At 39.1% G+C, this 23,805-nt stretch overlaps 1 protein-coding gene across 1 annotated transcript in view; it reads right to left on the minus strand.

The window, feature by feature from the left end:
- Window positions 1-18,876: 18,876 nt before the first annotated feature.
- Window positions 18,877-23,805, minus strand: part of clcn2a (chloride channel, voltage-sensitive 2a) — a 76,378-nt gene continuing 71,449 nt past the window's right edge. The window contains exons 20-23 of the mRNA XM_036556163.1: window positions 22,784-22,822; window positions 21,446-21,550; window positions 21,062-21,148; window positions 18,877-19,460 (exon numbers count right to left, since the gene is read on the minus strand). Of these exons, the coding sequence (XP_036412056.1) occupies window positions 19,002-19,460; window positions 21,062-21,148; window positions 21,446-21,550; window positions 22,784-22,822 (690 nt within the window). The 3' untranslated portion in view covers window positions 18,877-19,001. The remainder of the gene's footprint in view (window positions 19,461-21,061; window positions 21,149-21,445; window positions 21,551-22,783; window positions 22,823-23,805) is intronic.

Genomic DNA, 23,805 nt, shown 5'->3' on the forward strand with positions numbered 1-23,805 from the left:
ATAGTAAATTAGCTTCAGTCTAACATTATACATCCTCATATTTAAGCACCATGAGATGTCTGAACTCTGTACTCCACCAGAGGGCAGTGTAGAGGCTCTCTTTGGTCAGAGGTTCTAATCTGTTCAGTGAAGGAAACTGAGGCCTCTTTTCCGCTGTAGAGCTCAATGGTTTGGTTACCGTTTCTTTTTCCATCTGCTGTGCTGCTAAATCAGAACCAGGAAATACTGAAGAAAAACTACACACGAGAGTGGCCCAGCGACGGCCAGCAGGTTAAATGCTACAGAACATGTTTGATTCCAGCTGTGACTCCAGTCACTCAATGTTGTGCTCTTGGAGTATTTATCCTCTAAACATGAGTTTTATGAGCATCAGTTAGCTAGAACCGAGCCTGCACTGCAGTGTGTGGAAGCTTTAGCCTGCTTACTAACGTTATACTAGCGTTATCCCAGCCCAGCAAGCTACAGCTCAAAACACCACAGAGCAGATTGATTTTGGCTCGCTGTCACTCCAGCACCAACTTTGTTTTCTTAGACATGAGTTTTTAGCATAGATATACATACCTAGATGCCGCATTGGGTCCAGCCAGGCATGTCAACGGCGCCACCATTTTAGGGCGGTCAGCATCGCTGCTGGACTGCATTCAGTACCATTACAGGGCGGCAGTTTAAGAAAGATACTGTCCAAAATTACACTATTTCAAGAATACTGCTCTAAAAAAGTGGGATAGTATTATATTACGGAGGGAACGCAGCGATCCACACTCATGTTTGTGTGATGTTTATGTAGATATGGCTGTGTGGTTGGTGAGGCACAGAGAACCTGTTGATGTGATTGTTTTTCCTCTGGTTTTATATTAAGCTTATTTCATTTAATAGTCCTTACACTCCTTAATCCGTGTAGATATTTATAACAGATTAGCACCTTCTTATACAAACCTGAAGTTAGATTTGCCAGCTTCTTGTTCGTATTGTCCCGTTCCACCTTAAATGGTGCGGCAGTCACTTTCTGGTGCCTGAAGCTGCACCATTTAAGGTGGACCGGGAAAACTCGAACAAGAAGCTGGCGAATAGGAAGCCTACGTAGCTTCGTCCTTCTGTGTATAAAAATCAGAAGTGATTCACACATTGATGGATTTGCTGTTTGTGTTTTACCGGAGCGGTATACTTTCCCGCTGGTCCGGGCGGCTAATTATCACGATCAGTTAATAAAGAAGTAAAAGCTAGCGAGAGCAGTCTGTGCAGCCTGGATTAATGTATGTCTGAGGATTATAACTAAACAAATTTGGTGAAAATCGGTTGAGTAATAAGGAAGTTGTGGCCAATTTAATCCTGACACTCATCGTCTCTCAATACAAGTGAATTTGTTCACAAGCAGATCTTGACCTCTCCAACATGGCGGACGCGCAGACGTATCGCCGCACATAGAGAACAACAGGCAACGCGGCATCTAGGTATAAATATCTGTGGATTTTAGCATCTAAACTTAAAGCAGACGTAATCGAAGCTGTACTGGGGTGTTTGGATCTGTAGGCCACTAAATAAGCTAAATGAGAGAGAGAAGCCGATTAGCATTAGCCTAGCTAAAGTCCAAACACCACAGAACAGGTTTAATTTCGGCTTTCTGTCTCTTTAACACCAGCCGCTTGACTTCGCTTCCTCAGATTTGAAGTCATCATCATCTAAACATGAGTCAGTGTGGCTCTGATTAGCCAGAATTGGACCTGTTCTGTCGTGAGCAGAGCTGGTAGCATGCTAGCTAAGCTAATGCTAACTAGCGCCTGTCTCCTAGTTCGCAGTGCTGCTTAACATTTAGCAGTTGTTAGATTGATGGTTTTGACCTTTCAATTTTTGAATGATGTGTTGAAAATCGTACACTGCTTTCACTTGTTTGGTGACCGTCTACATGAATTGAAGTTGCGTGAACTGAAACTTTGAGTTTCGGAAAGACGCAGCGAAAGAGTAGCGACAGAAACGAATAGCCATGAACGACTCTGTGGCCCCAAGCATGGTTAGCAGGGTTTGTAAGCGTTCCATGTTGAACCATGTCCGTGTGGAAATGGCGCTGGAACAGCTGCTCTCTGTGCTCAGAGCCTCAGAATTCCATGCTGGTCTAAGCTGGTTTATGCTGGTCTGGTCACCCAGGATGGTCACGCTGGTTGACCAGCACACCAGCATCCAAAACACAACAGATGCCAGTCTTTGCCAGTTTTTCTAGCAGGATGATGTATCTGGCATGCGATGGCCCATGTAAGAAGTGGATTTATTTATTTATTGATTGATTGATTGATTGATTGATTGGGGGGAGGGGGGATTTTTTGAACATGGCTTACAAGTTCAGATATCAAATTTGACTGAAATATCCTTCCTCGTTTACGTCACAGAAGGCACAAACAGGGTAATCAGTCAGTAAGCAGCTGTGGAAAAGTGGTGCAAAAACATTTACGTCTTAAAATTGTCTAAAATGGTCAAATGGACCCTGATAGCAAGAGGATAGTGGACACTGTCAGCCCACTGATGGCAAAGCTGGTGGTCCACTGGCATTTTGCTCAGCGTTTTCCAGGCGGCCCACCGGCGGTTAAGCAGAGTAATAGGCAAAATTCCACATATCGTTGCTCATTTTCCACTCACAGTCCAATTTACTGATTTTTCCTTCATGTCTTTCTTTAGTTATGCTTTGTACATTAGTTTATTAAATAATTTTAATACAGCACAGTGTCGGCAACATTTTCTATAAAATCATTTTATATCCGGCCTAGTCAATATTTTATTCCCCTAGTTGTTTCTAATATTCTTTTATTTTGTTTATTTTCTAAAATAAATATCCGTGTGCATTTAAAATCTGTTTGAGGAAATTAAAAACTAGTTAGAGCTTGTTTGCAGGACAGTAATCTGGGAGGTCCGAGGGTGGGCCAGCAATGGCAAACAGTCAGTGGGGTGCCGACCAGATCAAGCCAGTGGACCGACATATGCTTGCTATCTGGGGAGCTTTAAAGATACCTCAGAAAACACAAAGAAACACAAAGAAGAGGAACTTTTAATGGTTTCTGATCATTTTCAGCAGGGTAAGAAGCTGGGTTAGCTAGCTAGCATTAGGGCTACTAACAGCCAAGCATATATCGGTACGCAGGCTTGATAAGGAGGCACCTCGCTGACCGTATGCCGCTGCTGGTCCACCTTTGGACCACCCAGATTACTGTCCTGCAAGGTCAACTAGTTTTTAATCATCTCAAACAAATTTTAAATGCACAGAGACTTTTATTTTAGAAAATAAAAATAAATAAAATAGGACAAATACTACAAACATTCTTGATAAAAAAAAAATGACTACACTCTTAAAAAAGATGGTTCTTCAAGGGTTCTTTAGTAAAGAAAATGGTTCTATAGAGATCTATGAACACTCAAAGAACCCTTTGCATTATTAAAGGGTTCTCTGCATCATTAAATGGTTCTTCAGATTGATGGAGAACGTGTTGTAGATTGTTCTATATAGCAACAAAAAGGTTACAGGTCAAGGCTGTAACAACAGACTTTTTGGTGCTATATAGAACCCTTTTCAAAAAGGTTCTAAATAGAACCATCTATAACACATTCACTATCAATCTGAAGAATCATTTAATGATGCAAATGTTTCTTTGAGTGTTCATGGTTCCATATAGAACCACTGTCTTTATTAAAACACTTTGCATTATTTTTGAGTGTAGTCATACATTTTTTTTAATCAAAATTGGAATATTTGTCATTGTATTTTCCAAAATAAAAGTCTCTGTGCATTTATAGTGTGTAGGCCTAATATAAAACGATCTAGTCTTAAATATTGTTGCTGACACTGTGCTAGACTGGTTACAGCTGTATAACCAGAGAACTTGTAAAGAAGAGAATTTCCACTCTGCAGTGTCTTCCGGTTTTCTCAAACGCTAGAGGGCGCTCCCGAGCAAGTCCAAAATGAATGGGTTGATACGGAGCATTTGAGCAAAATCATAGTTTATAAATGTTTAAACGTGTTTATTATAAAAAAATACAAACATTTCCTGAACACATATATTTTAAGAGCTTTTAAACTCGAGTTATAGGAGTTTAAAACGTACGTTAAAATGTACGTTCTTTACGTCAGTGAGCGCGAACAGCCAATGATCTGCTCCGCTCACCAATCAATCATCATGCTCTAGCACTAATGCCCGCCTTCTGCTGCCCAAAACCCGTTTGCTGTAGAAAAAAGGAAACATATTGGTGAGATTTATTTGTTTTTTAGTGAAATACATCCTTCTTCTTTCTAAAATTAAAGGAGAGTTCTGGTTCAGTGATTAGAAACTATTTTAACTTTTTTTTTATTTTAACTTATTTTTAACTTTTCGTTTTTAGCCGTTGAGCTCCATTCACTCCCATTCATCGAGGACTTGCTCGAGGGCGCCCTCTGCTGTTTAGCAGTCCTGTTTTTGATATAACGGGGGAAATAGGAAGTGGCCAGACTCCTCATTAACCAGCTCTGGTATAACCAGCTTTATTTACAATACTGCTGTTAAAATATGAGCGGAAAAGTGGGCCGCCCGGAATACGCTAAGCAAAAAGCCAGTAGGCTGCCAACTCTGCTGTCAGGGGGCCAACAGCGGTTCTTGCTATCTGGGGTGGTGTTTGTGTTGGTCAGCTGAGTGAGCTTTCTCGCTAAATGCTTAAATCTTTGCTTCACTTTCCGATAGCTGCTGACCCCTCTTTACCCTTGTGTCATAACATGATGACGTAATGAACAGAATAAAGTGTAAATAAGGTGATATTAGCTGTGGATTTGGCTAAACACTGCAGGAGAATAGAGGAGAACAGGCTGGTGACCACTGCTTTAGTATCTACTCAGTCTTTCATTCATCTTCTCCATCTCTCCCTTCGACTCCTCTCCCTCCTTCCGGTCCCGACTGTTCTTTCCTCTTCTCGTCCTTTATCACCTCTGTGACTCTTGACCTCCATGTCCTGTGTTCTGATTGGAGACGAGAGAGAAGTTTGCAGCGACTGCGTCCTCAGGTGACTGAGGGGTCAGATTCAGACGGCATCCGCACCAGCCTCAGCAGACTCTAATGCCGGACCTCGATGGAAATCGCCGTAGTTGTCATGCCCATATTCATTTGTAGCCTATTAGTAGTGCGAGTCTCTGACCTCAGAACCATTTGATTTGATTTTTTTTAGAAATCGATTCAGTTCTTTTGGCAGAACTTTTAAAATTAATTTAGTCAATTTCACCAGAATTATTTTTCATAAATAGATTGAGTACACAAATATAACTATTTACACAACAGTAAAATGCAGACAATTAAAACAAGACAGTTTTATGTTTGAAAATAGGCTGAGAATTTTATTTTTGCAAAGAAATTACAGCATACTTTACTGAATATTGTTATAATAATAATTTTAACTCTAATTCTAAGTTCTAACTAGTGGTGTAACTACGGTCTTATGGGCCCCACTGCAAAAAAATGAATGCCATCCCTCATTAAAATGAGTTTTAGTTCATTAAAGATGATCTAATCTGCTTTTTTGCTTATGTCTCAAACAAGCTGATGCTCTCAATACATCAAACATTCTCCACCCACTGATATCTAACATACATTAGGCTGCCTTCTTGGATTGCAATAAATATAGTTTTTAGTTTTAATATTTAGCTTATTTGACCAAATAAAAAGATTAAATAGGTTCCTGAGAATGTATATAATAAGGAAATCATTTTCAAGGACCTTTCAATACATATATACACTTATATACAAGGCAGCTGTCAACAATACAGTCTCTAATGAAGCCTTACTGACTGACCGTCAATAGACATGGACACTAAAACTAAAACTAAGCATATTCTAAAATATCCAGTGTCTTAAATAAACATTATACAAGAGATTATATTCATTTTTCATATTTTTGAAATGTTCTTCATGACTAGGAATCTAGTTATACATTTCCAGGTGTTCCTGGTTTTCCAGGGCATGTGGGAGTTCTGCCTACTGTATAACATATTTTGATAAAATACATATTTTGATATATTATTTAAATGCAATCATTTTGATCTTTTACAGTTTTAGAGTCATAATAATGAACATATGACGCTGCAGGTGAGACATTTCAAGAAATTAGATCTTTCTTCAAGTAATGGGTGTCATTTCTTATGTGGGGGTCTCAGTAAAAACAGGACCCGCTCCGGCCGCCCGACCGTCCCAGTAGTTACGCCACTGGTTATAACAATCTATAATCAATGCATTTGAATCCCTTCCTTCATTTTTACCCTCTCATAGGTTATTATAGGACACAAACGTCAGGATCATCTCCTGTTCTTAGAGTAACAGTTCAGCCAAACATGCTAACGTTGCCAGCAACGAATGGAAGCTAGCTAATGCTAATTGGTGACTATTCAATTTCATTCATTGTTAGCAACATTAGCATTATTGACCGAACCCTTACTTTAAGGAATGGAAGTGTTTCTGATGAGAATGTTTTTGAATGTTTCTAATGTGTTTTTTTTTCCTACACTCTTATAAAGATGGTTCTTGAAGGGTTCTTTAGTAAAGACGGTGGTTCTATATAGGACCCTGAACACTGAAAGAACCATTTACATGCTTAAGTGATTGTTTGCATGGTGAGTTGCTTCTTCAGATTGATGGAGAATATGTTGTGTATGTTCCTCTGTAGCACCAAAAAAGGGTTCTGCCATTGTTAAAAGCGTGACACTGTAACAATAGAAGAACCCTTCAATCTAGAGCCATACACATCAATCTGAAGAACCGTTTCACCACGCAAAGAACAATTTAAGCATGCAAAGTTCACGGTTCCCTATAAAACTGTTCATTTTGCTGAAGAACCCTGGAAGAAACGTCTTCTTTGAGTGCTCTTGCTGGTTTAAAGTACAATTCTGATAAGGAATGGGTTCTCGTAACTGTGCTGGTTGGTTTCCTGGGATGGAAAAGCCTCGAATTATTATTATTATTATTATTTTTTTTTTGGGTCGAAATGCTTTTTGCTCCCGGAGCCTGAACTGAGGAGTTTTTGGAGGCTTTCGCGCTTTGATGCAGAAGCTTTTGAGCGTCGTGTCTATGAACAGAATGTGCCCATTTACTATGATCACTGTGTGATGTTGTACCTCAAGAAACTGAATGACACTGTCGAGTCTCGTCTTTCTTCTCTCGTTTGCTTTTCTTTTCCTGCTCCGTACTGTACGACTGTGATGTGAACCATGTGCTAAGCTGCTGAATGAAAAGGTTCCGGAGGACGACGTACGTCCGCGTAACCTTGAGATGCAGCTCCTTTTTCCGAATGATAGTCAAACACTAGAACAGCGTAGTGTAAGTGGAAGAACACGTTCTCAGTAGGACCTCATTGACTTGCATGATAAACCACCACAGTGAAGTAAAAACTGGTGATTCATGGTCAACATGGCATTATTCTGACCGTATATAATGTGACCTGGTAACGTCACTGTGTTTATTTGTTCGTGAGGACGTTGCGGATGTTTGACGTGTTTATCTCGGTTTCTTTTTTTAATCCTTTGTACAAAAAAATGAGGACATATTTGGGAAGAAATGTGATGACTGCATTAAAGTCGATGAGTGTACGTTCAGCCTGATGTCCGGTTCTTGTTTCTGAGTGAACTGAGAAGCCAAAGCAAACTTCAAAGTTGAAATTTAATCTTTTACTGATGTACAAAACAAATGTTTTCTGAAAAATAATGGCAACTGTTGATTCCATATGCATATCTTCTATATGTACAGGGCACGTGTGCTAGATTCATACACATTACGTATTGTCATATAGTCTGTACAGGCGATGGTCTTATAGAAAGCATTCAGGGAGATGACTGCAGACTTATTGCTTAACTCTACATTAAATGTGCGGCATAATAGCATACAGTATAATACATGACAGGCTTGATTTAAAGAGCACAGAAAGGGGTGAATGCAGACATGAAACACTGAATGGTTCAGATCTGAAGCAGCGTCGGTTTTACATGAATCTGCAATCTGAAGGTGGATAAAGTGAATCGAGCTGAAAGACGAAGCTCGTCTTTCGGTGAGGAGATGAAGCTGCTTTGCCAGGAAGTCGGAGATTTTGAGTTATTGTTCCGTGAACTCGCCTTCATTACCTTCAAATCAAGCCCTTAGTCTCCATTTCCGCAGAACAAATGAACAGCAAACGCAAATGAGTGTCAAATCTGCTCCACCTTCACAGCTGATCTCTCCAGGCTCCACCCACCCGTGCATTCTTTCATAGCTACACTCTTAAAAAAAGATTCAAGGGTGCTTTATTAACGAAAATGGTTCTGTCTAGAACCATGAACACTCAAAGAACCCTTTGCATGATCAAAGGGTTCTTCGCATCATGAAAGCGTTCTTTGGATTGATGGACAATGTGCATGAACGTGCTATAGATGGTTCTAGATAGATTTTTGAAAATGGTTCAATAAAGCACCCAAAAGGGTTCTATTGTTACATGCTCGACGCCTTTCGGGTGCTATATAGAACCATTTTCAAAAAGGTCCTATCTAGAACAGTTGTTCATGCACATTTTCCATCAATCCGAAGGACCTCGTCCTATCTAGACCATCACACACTTACAAAAGATGGTGCTTCAAGGGTTCTTTAGTAAAGAAAATGGTTCTATACAGAACCATGAACACAAAGAACCCTTGGTATGATTAAAGGGTTCTGTGCATCATGAAAGGGTTCTTCGGATTGATGGAAAATGTGTATGAACGTGCCATAGACGGTTCTATACAGAACTTTATTGAAAATGGTTCTATATATATATCAACCAAAAGGGTTCTCTGAGTGTATACAAGTTTGACATTGTAACAATAGAAGAACCCTTTTGGGTGCTATATAGAACCATTTTCAAAAAGGTTCTATACATACAACTATTTACACACTTAAAAATCATGGTTGTCTAAGGGTTCCTTAGTAGATGGTTCTGTACAGAACCATGAACACAAAGAATCCTTTGCATGATTACAGGGTTCTTTGCATCATAAAAGCATTCTTCAGATTGATGGAGAATATGCTGTAGATGGTTCTATATAACACTTTTTTGAAAAGGGTTCTACAGCGTACCATAAAGGGTTCCTCTATTGTAACAAGCTTGACATTGTAACAATAGAAGAACCCTTTCTGGTGCTCTATAGAACCCTTTTCAGAAAATCTACAGCACATTCTCCATCAATCTGAAGAATCATTTCACCATGCAAAGAACGCTTCTTCTTCTTTGAGTGTTCATGGTTCTATATAGAACCATTTTCTTTACAAAAGAACCCTTGAAGCACCATCTTTTTTAAGAGTGTACTGTTGAGAGGTGGGATAAGCTTTACAATGAAAACAATCATATACATTATGTTTTATATTTATATATATATATATATATATATATATATATATATATATATATATATATATATATATTAGTCATTATAATAAGTAGGTATTCAGGAATAATTAGCTATAATATGTGCAACATTTTTCCACACTGTTCTGTGTGCTACATTTATTTATTTGGTTATTGGGTTTTTTAGGGTCAATAAAATGCTTTATTGTAGAATAAACAACCAATTTGAAATTAATAACAATTATTTTACTCTAAATTTAGAAACTTCACCATAAACTGAGTTGTGTGCTACAGTTTCTCTTAACGTTAAATGGGATTTTTAACCAGGTTCTGTAAAGCTGGTCCAACCTCACAAGATAAAGGTCCATTACTGAAAACAAAACACAGTCATTCAGTGATATTCAACATTATACCATTAACATAACTATGTTTGAAGTTTGATCTTATCTGTGCTTCAGTCTGGTCACAGAAAAGGTCTACGATATGGATCCCTGATGGTGATTCCTTTTCCTTTCCTCAGTCCACTAAACCCATGACTTGCAGTTACACCAAGTGACTCATACCTTACTTTCACAATATACTTTACATCAAACCCAACATTCTATATGAAATAATCTTATTTGGCACTTCATACTACACTGATTATTGCACAGTTGAGTTGGTTAGCCTGTTAAAAGACAAATAAAAAATGAAGCTGAAAACCAGTAACAGATGGGCTCTGCTCAAAGTGCATATGAAGTTAGTGATTGTAATCAATAAAACATAATCAGACATGAAATACAGTACTCGAATGTCCGGCAATGACCATCCCCTGCCTATAAGCTGGCCTTTGATGGAAAACAAAACACAACAGACTTGCAAGACAAAAACTACATTACTTCAAAATACCTGATGAAAAGCGTTTGCATCTGAATGAAGGTAAAAAGCCCATCTGATCGGACTTAAGGTGGTTGAAGTGGCATCAGGTGGTGTTTGGGTTGGGTTTTAATGTGTGAATTAACATGGCCTGTGTGTTCATCAGTCTGTGCTTCACCCTCACTTCATATCAAAAGTTTGAAGACATCATGGCTCTGTTCAAACACACAACCAGTTACTGACACAATCAGATTTTCTGCAGTGATCAGATTATTAAGTGTAAACACACTGAACCTGTTACTGGCACAATCTGATTTTCTGCAGTTATCTGATTATTGAGTGTAAACACACTGAACCAGTTACTGACACAATCTGATTTTCTGCAGTTTTCAGATTATTGGGTGTAAACACTCTGAACTGGTTACTGACACAATCTGATTTTCTGCAGTTATCAGATTATTAAGTGTAAACACACTAAACCTGTTACTGACAAAATCTGATTTTCTGCAGTGATCAGATTATTAAGTGTAAACTCATTCAACCAGCTGCAGTTATCAGATTATTAAGTGTAAACACACTGAACCAGTTACTGACACAATCTGATTTTCTGCAGTTATCAGATTACTGGGTGTAAACACACTGAACCGATTACTGACACAATCTGATTTTCTGCAGTTATCTGATTATTGGGTGTAAACACGCTGAACCAGTTACTGACAAAATCTGATTTTCTGCAATTATCAGATTATTGAGTGTAAACACGCTGAACCTGTTACTGACACAATCTGATTTTCTGCAGTTATCAGATTATTAAGTGTAAACACACTGAACCTGTTACTGACAAAATCTGATTTTCTGCAGTTATCAGATTATTAAGTGTAAACACACTGAACCAGTTACTGACACAATCAGATTTTCTGCAGTTATCAGATTATTAAGTGCATACTCAGTGTCTTTTGAAATTCTGCTGTGTTGTTCGCACCGCGCAAAAAACACACAGAAAATATTTATGTGACAACTATCATTTGCACCTCATGGGAACGAGATAATTAAGTCGTGGCCACAATTTAGTACGGCATGGGAATGAGATCATGCCTTATTAAGCTGTGGTCAAGGCTTAATTATCATGGTCCCATGGCTTAGTAAGTCATGGTCATGACATAATTATCTCATTCTCGTGCCTCACTAAGTTGTGGCCATGACTTAATTATCTCGTTCCTATGGCTTGCTAAGTCAGGCCCCTGACTTAATTATCTTGTTCCCACACCTTACTAAGTCATGGCCACGACTTAATTATCTCGTTCCTACACCATACTAAGTTGTGTCCATGCATTAGGATCTCGTTTCCATGCTTTACTAAGTCATGGCCACGACCTAATTATCTCATTCCCACACCTTATTAAATTGTGGCCATGCATTAATTTTATTTATACAGGATGTCACAGGTGGGGCTCTGTAGAAAACAATATCTTTTGTATCCAAAACATGTTGAAAAGCATGGTGTCCTCAAACTTTTGACAGGCAGAGTATCCATATATATATATATATTTATATGTGTGTGTGTGTGTGTGCATGTGTGTGTGTGTGCGTGGGTGTATGTGAGTGTGTGTTTGTGTGAGTCCTGGGCTGTAAGTGTGTAAATGATGTGTGTCAGTAAACGGCCAGTGAGGACGTTCATTAAAGACTGATCTCCGCTGTCTGTTGGTTTGTGTACTGCTGACCTTTAACTTACATGGTAATTACAATGTGCTAAAACCCTCTGAGTGATTGTGCTGTGACTGACGGCACATTTCCTGTCCCTTTATCTGACTCGCTCTTTTCATAACATTATTATTTCGTCCTTTTGCTCTGTCCTGCCAAAAAAAAAAAAAACGGAAGCATCTTAAACACGGGCAATATATCTAATATTCCTCTTCATGAGATTGTTGAATATTATATGATTATTCAACTTACTTGTCCCATTTAAAAGAAATTTTATTTAATGCATTGGCAAAGAATGAGCTTGTTTTAAGAAAACATGCCTGAAGGAAGTAAAGTAAGTACAACAGTCTATAAATAGATTAAATATCATTGCTGTCATAATTCATATCTCCAAAATTCTAACTGTACAGGAGAGGGCCTCAACCTTCTTTTAACGTGAATTAATGTAATTAATTTTTTTTTCCAAATAATTTTGGTTCATTTCTTTTAGTTCACAAATCATAAAATTTTGTCACAGCATAAAGGGAGACGCGTGGTTATTTTTTAGACAGCAATCATGTATAAATATAAACATATATACAAAGTGCAATCATATGCAAAAGTTTGAATCAAATTTCATGTGATTTTCTTAGTGAAAAGAAGTTAATACAACCTCTACAGAGAAAACACTTAAATATAGAACATTTTGGCTGATTTTAGTGCACAACTTCCCAACATATTGGAAAAAACAAAATATAAAATATGCTGTAACTTTTGCACAGGCTACATTTTATGTTGTATTTGTTTTTAAATTTGTTAATTTCAGTAAATAAACAGTAATCATGCCTTAAAAAGTGCAGAAGTGTGTTCTCTATAGGATGTGCTAATTTGTTAAACTTATTTTCACATCGAAACCCAAACTTCTGCATACAGCTATATATATATATATATATATATCGCTGCTGTTGGAACAAAACCTCATATCTCCATTTTTGTTGTTTTTCAGTTTTTGACGTAGTTTGAAAATACCTGTTTTCCTTTACGTTGTGTGTAAATGTCTTGACGAATGGACCGAAAGAAACAGCCCAAAATGACTTGGAAAAAAGTCTGGTTCCATTGACTTACATTAAGAGTGAAGTATGTTTTTTCCTTCTCCTGTAAAGTTACTATTTTGGAGATACAAGGTTTTCTTCCGAAAGCAGTGATATATATATATATATGATATATTACATGATATATATATATATATATATATATATATATATATATATATATATATAATATATATTTATATATATATTTATCATGTAATATTCACTCTTGAGAAGAAAAAGTTATATCTATATCGATATATATGCATATATAAACATTAAACTTAAGAATGTTTCTTCTTTCTTTACTTACTTTACTTCCTTCAAGCATTGCAAACCTGTGTGTGTGTGTGTGTGTGTGTGTATATGTATTTGTATATATATCTATATATGTGTGTGTGTATATATATATTTTGTATCATTTATATTGGTCTGTTTATCATGAAATGTTCATATGACTGAGCAGCTGGTGTTTTCAAATGGTGTAAAAAAAAAGACAAAGTTAAACAGTGTTTGATATGACAGTAATGGTATATATTCCTCCAACAATCTCATTGAGAATTAGATATACTGCCTACGTTCTTGTTTTCACTAGATGTCATTTGTTGCACTGCACCATTTTCCCTCTGCACCCTATGCAGATTTCTTGAACCCCCTCATTGTTTTCTGTCATTGTGGGCTATTAGGGACTATAAATAGAGAGACATTGTGGCGGAGCTCTCAGAGACGCTCTTGTTTAGATTAAAAGTGTCAGCTCCAGATGGGTACGTGGGCTTAGGTGCAGCTGAGTCACACACACTGCTCACTTACGCAAACACACACCCTCCATCTCCTCCTCCTCCTCCTCCTCCTCCTCCTCCTCGCTCTCATAACCTGACATTCATACTGACACAATAACGCATGTTAAATATGACATCACCAACATGTTCACAGAGACGAATTCATGCTATGGCGTCTATACATTCAAAACGTCTTCATTTCACTCGTAAATACAAACAGACACCGTGACTGGTCTGCACTCAAACACACTTAAAAGTGGGTAGGGTCAGTATAGAGTGGACATTGTGTGCTTCGCTGCTGATATTGTCGCTGTCGTAAGAAAACCTTGTATCTCCGAAATCGTGACTGAACAGGAAAAAGAAAAATTAACTTTAAAAATATGTTAATGTAACAAGATTATAGCAACTTCTGGACCATTTTTGTTGGTCCAGTCGTCGTGAAATGTAGGCCTGTGTTTGTCAGAGTCCTCTGGTTCCCATGACCATGTGGATAACAAATGCAGTAAAGCATTAAACCAGAGAACTTGCTGAGAGGAGAATTACCCCTCTGTAATGTCTTTCTGAAATGCTAGAGGGCGCTCCCGAGCGAGTCCAAACTGAATGGGTTAAGATGGAGCATTTGAGCAAAATCATAGTTTATGAACACTGAAACATTTATAATGTAAAAGAATACAAACATTTCCTGAACACAGAACAGCATAAAACATTTTAACACTGCTGTTATATTTTTAAGAGCTTTTAATCTCGAGTTATAGGAGTTTAAAACGGCGCTCATTGACGTTATGAACGTACATGAGGCGCCAACAGCTAATGAGCTGCTCCACTCGCCAACCAATCAGCACTCAGTAATAATGTTAGCATCCTGCTGCCCAAAACCTGTTTGCTGTAGAAAAAAAGGAAACATACAGGCGAGTTTTCTTTGCTTTTTTAGGGAAATACATCCTTCTACTTTCTAAAATTAAAGGAAAGTTCTGGGTGAGTGATTAGAAACTATTCTAACTTTTCGTTTTTAGCCGTTTAGCTTGATTCACACCCATTCATTGAGGACTTGCTCGCAGGCGCCCTCTGGAAGTGAAATAGGAAGTGGCCAGGCTCCTCATAAACCGGCTCTGTATTAAACCAAGATGTGTTTTTTTTTTTAATGAAATAACAAAAGCAATTTAGTCTCTAATTTAGTGACACTTCCTAACACTGAAGCGTACGCTGGAGCAAGCACAGTGATAGCGTGTGAGCTTAAGCTTGATCTCTGGGAAATAAAAGTTCAGTAAAAGTTATCGTATATTGTCATCGTTAATTTTTTTGACAAAACTATAATTAATCTAGTAAGAAACAACAATATTAAGAATCTCACACATATTTTGCCATCTGAGGCTGCTTAGCTTAGCCTGACGCCTTCTTCTCTGAAGCTATTTCACCTGAGGTCATTTGAAACAGCCAGTTTCATCTGCTAAACGAGAGCTGAGACGTGATTTTACTCGTGATTGTTTTCCCCGAGATCAAAGTTGTTTTTGTCTGAGTGTCTGAACCCTAACACTGAGGTCTGAGGATGTCCTAAAACATACACTGTACACTTTTTAAAAAGATGGTGCTTCAAGGGTTCTTTAGTCAAGAAAATGGTTCTATATAGAACCATGAACACTCAAAGAACCCTTTGCTCGATTAAAGGGTTGTTTGCATCATAAAAGCGTTCTTCAGACTGATGGAGAGTGTGCTGTAGATGACTTTATATAGAAAAGGGTTCTTCTATTGTTATGATGTCAAGCTTGGAACAACAGAACAACTCTTTTGAGTGCTTCTTCTGAACTATCCATGGCACTTTCATGTACATCCTCCATCAATCTGAAGAACCCTTTCATGATGCAGAGGGTTCTTTGAGTGTTCATGGTTCTATATAGTACCATTTTTTTTTTTACTAAAGAACTCTTGAATCACCATCTTTTTTAAGAGTGTACTTTGAGCTTTAATCTGACCTGACATTTGGTCCAAACTCAAATACAGCCTGAGAAATTTCTGTCCAAGCCCGACCCAACCCAGATCAATAAAAATAATGTAAAATAATGTGATATAATTAAATAATCAGCCGTCCAAGTTTAAGTTTTAATTCTGCTTTAACCCCTTAAATGGCCAAGTCCTGCCGGTGGGCCCAAGGTTTTATTACACACTTCTACACAGTCGAGTCACATTATTATGACCACTTCATACTTTCACCGGTGGCAGTGCCAAGCTCATGAAGGAAGTCACGTGTCGTGAGCTGGCTTGGCGGGTATATAATGTGGAAGGCACTCTCAACCGATTTGGATATGAATCCTTCCTTGCTGATCACGTACACCCATACATGCTGATTGTCTTCCCTGGGGCGGGTGGGACCTTCCAGCAAGACAATGCAACACATCACACGGCTAGAAATGTCCGACATTGGTTGAAAGAGCATGACCAAGACTTCCAAGTACTACCCTGGCCCCCCAATTCCCCAGACTTGAACCCAATTGAGCATCTGTGGGACCACCTCAATCGTGGATCCTCCCCCATGCCCCCTCCAGCAGCTGTGGGATGCACTGCAGTCAGCATGGCTCCAGTTACCTGTGACAACCTACCAGGACCTTAGTGAGTCAATCCCAGCGCGTCTAGCTGCTGTCCGTGCTGCACACGGCGGTTACTCTGGATATTAGCTGGTGGTCATAATAATGTAACTCGACTGTGTATAACCTAAGAATAGCTCAGCCAGTTTGCACTGAAGTCCCTGTAGTTACTGAATAATAAACTTTAGTATGTAATAAGCCTGAGATTTTAAGGGTTTAACAAAGGTATTCAGCAAATAACGCTTTGAACCGCATCTCAAGCGTTTTCCATTTTAGATAAACTTTCCATATTGCGCTGTTTTCATGCTGTGCAGTGTTGATGGGTCATTCTACAGAAACGTCCACTTTTCTATCTGTCCATAGGAGTCACCGGTGTTACTGATCCTCATTGGTGTTACACATAATAAAGGTAACACCAGAGACATTTTTAAACAAACATACAAATTATACAAAATGGCTGCTACAGAGCATCAAACCACATGTTGTCAATCATGGAATATCCACTAAAATATGTAATTTAATCCATTTGTATTCTATTTTTTTACAATTACTCAAGAATAAAGTCGGTCACACCAGTGACGTCAGCTAAAAGCTTCATATGAAATCATGAGCTGAATGAGAAAATCTCTGATAACTGAAAGACACAGTGGACTCACCATGTGCTTTTCTTCATAGATCCTCAGAAAACAGGTAAAAGAAGTCAAGTGATGTCATCAGTGTGACTTTTATTTCAAAATAAGAGATTTTTTGTTACGCAGTAACACCAGTGACACGACTCCTGGGGACAACAACTTTCATTATATATTTTATAATATTTATTTGGCATTTGTTTTCTTTATGTCATTTAAATCATATATTCCACAGTCATGTATAGATTATTTTAGTTAAAATTGCATTAAAACGTGTTTTTTTCCTCAAAATATGGCCTCAGCCTTTACACATGACTGTGAGGACGAGCTCTTCTGTGGTGCTTGGAATTCTATATGATTGATTTAAAAACCAATATTGCTAAATTGAGGCTCAAGAAGGTGTAACTGTTAAAATATCTTATTGTTTTATTTTAAAATATAAATAAATTGTAACCCTAACATGTTTTTGAAGTGTAATATATCTGTAAACGCTAGGACACAAAAATGGACGTTTCTGTAGAATGACCCTAATACAGCAAGTTAGCTTCAGCTGTTAAATCCTAAAACTCTATTTCTGCACGTCGGACATGTTACATACATTTTCAACATCTACAGATATTTTGGGTCAAACAAATCAAACGTTCTTCTGGCTGCACTAAACTGGCCTTTCCTGAATCGATTCTCGTTTTACGCCCACGTCTCGTTTTCTGTCGAGCGCAGGCCTCGGTGCTCCAGCCTACCAGATAAAAAAATTTAAGGTGAAAGTAGTGAAGAATAAATTAAGAAGTAAAAGTACACGTTTAGAAAAAAATATGGTTCTCCAAGGGGTCTATAGTGACGGCAGTAGCTCTTTTTAGAACCATGAGTTCTATTTTAAACCATTTCATGCTTAATTGGTTCTCTGCATGGTGAAATCGTTGTTCAGTTTGATGGGGAATGTGTTGTGTATGGTTCTTCATAGAACCCTTTTGAAAATAGTTCTATGTAGCACCAAAAAGAGTTCTGGTATGGTTACAAGGTCAACTTCATAACAACAGAAGAACCCTTTTTTTGGTACTAACCACATATAACACATTCTCCATCAATCTGAACGATTTCACCACACAAAGAGCCATTTAAGCATACAATGGTTCTACTTAGAACCCATAGCTCTGTAAGAACCCTTGAAGAACCATCTTTTTTAAGTATGAGAAGGAGAAAATGTAGGTAAAATCTGTTAAAAGTGGGAGGCGGGTTGTGAGAACCTGAATGTAAAATTCACCCAAGCCTGAGACATATTTGGAAAATGACGTCGGAACTTGACCTTAGTAGTCGGGTTCTACTGGGTTCCATTTGGTTCAGACGGCTTTTTGTACAGGCATAATATCTGTCCGTGTGTTAACAAATGTGGTGTTAACATACATGATGGTTCTTTAGTAAAGAAAATGGTTCTATATAGAAATATACACATTCAAAGAACACTTGCATGGTTAAAGGTTCTTCAGCTTCTTGGTGCTATTTAGAACTCTTTTCAAGGAGGTTCTATACAGAACCATCTACAGCACATTTTCCATCAACCTGAGGAACACTTTCGCAATGTAAAGAACCCCTTAAGCATGCAAAGCGTTCTTTGAGTGTTCATGGTTCTATATAGAACCATTTTCTTTATTAAAGAACCTTTGAAGAACCATCATTTTTAAGTGTGTAGGAGATCACCCAACAGGTTTAGCAGTTGAGTGATGTTCATGTGTGGGTTTTACTGCTGCTTTACTGTGCTTGAAATAAATCAGTAAATGACTGATGGTGAGTTTTTACCATCACTGGGAGCTGTTACCACGGTAACTGGGTTAACGGTCACCAAGCACAGGCCTCACGCAATGTAAAGGGCAGCTGGCATTTTCAAAAGGTGTAAAAAAAATAAATAAATAAAAAAAAAGAAAGAAAAGGAGATGCAAGGTTTTGTTATGACAGAGACGATAAGCTCCTTCCACATGGCCTCTTCACCCTGAATTCACAAAAAGCTGCTTATCAGAATATATGGAGTGTGCATTACCAATAAAAAGCCAGCCGTCATTCTGGCTGGTCACCAGCGATTGAGGGACTACCCTCACAAGCAAGTTCGTCGTTTTGGACCAAGCCATCTTCGCTGGCCGTTTCTGAGAAGTCCTCAAGGTGGTGGGTGGAGTCACTGTCGCAGGGCAGCTCTGACTGGTGCTCCTCTGAGGGCGTGGCATCAGCGTAGGTGATCTCTGATTGGTCCTCCGTGTGTAATGGGCTGTTCTGACTGGACAGCTCAGTGCAGTCCGTCTCGTTCACCAGGCTGCCCTCGGACGGCTGCTCCAACTGGTCCCCCAGGTCCGGGAGGTTTGGTTCCCGCGGCAACGACAGGCTCTTGTGACGACTCCAGAGCTTGTGGAGCTCGGTAACCTCGGAAACGCTGCTGCTGGTGCCGCTGTCACGGAAACTGGCCAGCGGAGGGCGGACCTTCACTCCCGTTACTGTCACAGAGCCTTCGATGGCCTTCCGCAGCTGCAGGCACAAACAAAGGAGAGAAACACATCCGTCCCATCAGGCCTATTTTTAGTGGAAACGGAGGGATAAATGTGTTTCTCATGTAGTAATATTTAAACTGGGTGTTTATTATTCTACACTGGCTAATATTAACCACATAATATTACAAACTGCACGTTTATTATTATACACTGGCTAATATTAACCACATAATATTACAAACGACACGTTTATTATTATACACTGGCTAATATTAACCACATAATATTACAAACGACACGTTCATTATTATACACTGGCTAATAATAACCACATAATATTACAAACGACACGTTTATTATTATACACTGGCTAATAATAACCACATAATATTACAAACGACACGTTTATTATTATACACTGGCTAATAATAACCACATAATATTACAAACTGCACGTTTATTATTATACACTGGCTAATATTAACCACATAATATTACAAACGACACGTTTATTATTATACACTGGCTAATATTAACCACATAATATTACAAACTGCACGTTTATTATTATACACTGGCTAATATTAACCACATAATATTACAAACGACACGTTTATTATTATACACTGGCTAATATTAACCACATAATATTACAAACGACACATTTATTATTATACACTGGCTAATATTAACCACATAATATTACAAACTGCACATTTATTACTATACACTGGCTAATGCTAACCCTATAATGTTACAAATCGCATGTTTAGTATTATACACTGGCTAATGCTAACCCTATAGTGTTACAAACCGCATGTTTAGTGTTATACACTGGCTAATGCTAACCCTATAATGTTGCAAACCACATGTTTAGTGTTATACACTAGCTAATGCTAACCCTATAATGTTACAAACCACATGTTTAGTGTTATACACTGGCTAATGCTAACCGTATAATGTTACAAACCGCATGTTTAGTGTTATACACTGGCTAATGCTAACCCTATAATGTTACAAACCGCATGTTTATTATTATACACTGGCTAATGCTAACCCTATAATGTTACAAACCGCATGTTTAGTGTTATACACTGGCTAATGCTAACCCTATAATGTTACAAACCGCATGTTTATTATTATACACTGGCTAATGCTAACCTTATAATGTTACATATTGCATGTTTAGTGTTATACACTGTCTAATGCTAACCCTATAATGTTACAAACCACATGTTTAGTGTTACACACTGGCTGAATTAACAAGGTGACCAGGCATGGACAGTTTTTAAAAATGCACTGGCCGCTCTCCTGAACAATGCATTTACTGTTCAAAATGTGAAATGTTGTATCCAGAGGCACCAACCCAACAGATTATTTACAACATGAAGGAAGCAACACAAAATATAAGCTGATTATGTGATGCCTGAAGCCTGGCCACTTTATCAGAAACCCCTCTCCTGTTGCTCCACTTTGCTGGTGTACAGTTTGTGTCCTTCATCAATGCTCAGTTTCTGCTGATGAAGTGGCCAGTGAGTGGGAGCACAGAGTAGCGGTTTGTAATAAAGTGGTTCATAAGCACATTCTGTAAGTGGAAATCAAAATTTTCAGCAAGCAAATTGATAAAACTAAACACACCTCTTTCAAAGAGACCACTCCGACAAGCCTCCCGGTACTCGTCACGTAGGCATGATCCAGACCGAGCAGGGAGAAAATAGTGTGTGTCTGTGATCAACGTATAAAATAACAACAGAGGAGAAGCACAGTTAAAGAGATCTGCACCGAAATTCAAACAAAGCAAATCCACACACAGATCAGCTCCACATAAGTCTGAGTAGCTGTTCAGCATGAATTCAAATCAGGCACTTTTTAACTAACCAGTCTAACAAAATGCTTCTCAGCGCCTTTAAGGAGACCAAGTTCAAAGCTAACAAGCCTCTTTGAAGTGAGTCCTTCTCCCTGATTATATACAGGCTTTCATATGAAAAGGCAGAAATGTAAGAAAAGAGAAGTGAGGCTTACTTTGTGTAAAGATGTGCGCTCCACAAGCTGGAAGGGGGCGGGGTCTATCTTACAGTTGTTGAAATTGACAGATTCATCCAGCTGTTGCTCCTCCCACTCGGCTATCTGAGGTAAAGAGATACATGACACATGGTCAACCTGTCCAAATCTGTGGGGCCATAAAACCAGTAAGTGCACCCCTGCTACATTCTTTACATCTTGAACTCTTGCGTTTGCTGCTTTTTTCTATATCTGGGTGTAATGTGTGGTTGTTTGCTGGGGAAGCACTGTGGGGCGGGTGGGGCAGGCGAGGTCATATGCAGGGTGCAAAAAACGGGGGGTCCTGGGGGGTCTGGGACCCCCTAATTAACCTCTTGGCGCCCCCAAATGTCTCACAATTAAAATTCCGGGGGGTCCCTGAAAATAAATGTTATGATGTTCGTTTTGGAAAAATAAATGCTTAAATCCAGATTCAGCGAAGCTCATCGTTCATCTGCTTCACCCACAATCAGCTTCTGTCTCTGGTGTTCTTAACTAATTGGAGCTGCAGCACTGCTCTGCCTCAGGGTGGCGCTGCAGCAGACTGGTTCACCCAGTTGGTCCTTTATAGCCTAGAAACTGTAACTCTGCCCGGATTCCTCTGAAAAACTTTACAATGAGCTGCAGCAGATCTGTAAATCTGAAAACTCGCCCAGTTTCCCAAGAGTTTGGAGTGAAGAGTGACTGTTCCTCATTTCTCACACTGAAGACAGAAGAGGAGACGAGGAAGATCTCAGTTAATGTGAGGAAGAGCGCAGAACCACACTGGAACACAGGCTTTACAGAAGAACAACTGATAAAACAAACATTCACTGACATTGAAGCATCAGCGCCACTATGGAGAGACAGTGAGCAGCCAGACAACACGGGACCCCCGAATACCAGGCGGGTATCTCACACAGTGCTCATACGGATATATAAATCGTATTATCGCAACAATGAAATCTGATAAACAAAGCCTCTTTTAAAGTGAGTCAGTCTCGCATCAATGACAATATGAAACATTCATGGGGGCAGTCGTGGGCTGGAGGTTAGGGAACCAGCCCTGTGACCAGAAGGTCGCCAGTTCGATCCCTTGAGCCAACAGTAAATGACTGAAGTGTCCTTGAGCGAGGCACCTTACCCCCAACTGCTCCCCGGGCGCTGTGGATAGGGCTGCCCACCGCTCCAGGTGAGTGTGCTCACTGCCCCCTAGTGTGTGTGTTCACTAGTGTGTATGTGGGTGTTTCACTGCACGGATGGGTTAAATGCGGAGGTGAAATTCCTCCGTTGTGGAATTCCATTCCTCCAACTATGCCCAAAATTGTTGTGGAACCTCACCTCTGCTGTCGACATGTCATCTTCAACATCAGGACCATCCTGAAAACACAAAAACATCACACATCTGTAAAACACACTGAATAACACAGTCTTCTTCACAAACCAGCATGCATTCTGCTTACTTCCTCACAACACATACTAATCCAACCCACAGAAGCCACTACTGAACATTAGCGAGCTTTAGCAACACATTAAGCACAGCCTGAAGGAGAATGAAGGAGGCCGCGTGCCATTACGGAAGCAATAAAGAGCTACAGAGTGAACAGCCTCATTACTTCTAAAGACTCTCAATATAGTGAGGAGAGATTGAGGTTTCAGGTTCAACTGAACTCAATTCAATTATGCAGCGCGATTTAAAAGGCATCATATCTCAAATTTCAGTGTGGAGCATCGAGACGTCCGCCTGCGAGATCACGAGCACAACTTCTGGACTTCCTCTCGTCTCATGCAAAGCTGTGGTAGGCATCATAACAACATACATAAGGCCTGTTATGAAGCCCATGAAGGACGACACTCTCAAATATAAAGGTGCCAAGCGTTTTAGAGCGATGCCATGGAAGAACCTCTGGTAACACTTTGCTGTAGGGTTCTGTTCATAAGGCTACATACGCTTGTAAAGACAGCTGACATAACCCTACATAAATGTTTATAAATGCCGTCATTCACTGTAAAGGTTACATTTGCCAATTTTGATCAGTTAGCTAAAGTTGACTTTATGACAATAAGCATTTATAAACATTTATAGGCCAGGGCTCGACAACATGCGGCTCTTTTCCTGCCCTGTTGTGGCTCCACAGCAGAATTAGATTTGTAGGTAAAAATAAAATAATCCTCCTTTACAGTAAAATAAAGCTCTGCTGATCGTTCAACACAGTTTAACAATAAATGGTCTTAAACTCTGGAGTTAATGTAGAACTGCTAATTCACACTTTAACCCTGAAGACTGGCGCAGACTGCTGGTCACCATAGCAATGCAGACAAGAATCTCGCTTATCTAGCAGCTAACGAACCGGCAAAGAGAG

The sequence above is a fragment of the Colossoma macropomum genome, unplaced genomic scaffold (assembly GCF_904425465.1).
Source record: "Colossoma macropomum unplaced genomic scaffold, Colossoma_macropomum, whole genome shotgun sequence".
Classification (NCBI taxonomy): domain Eukaryota; kingdom Metazoa; phylum Chordata; class Actinopteri; order Characiformes; family Serrasalmidae; genus Colossoma; species Colossoma macropomum.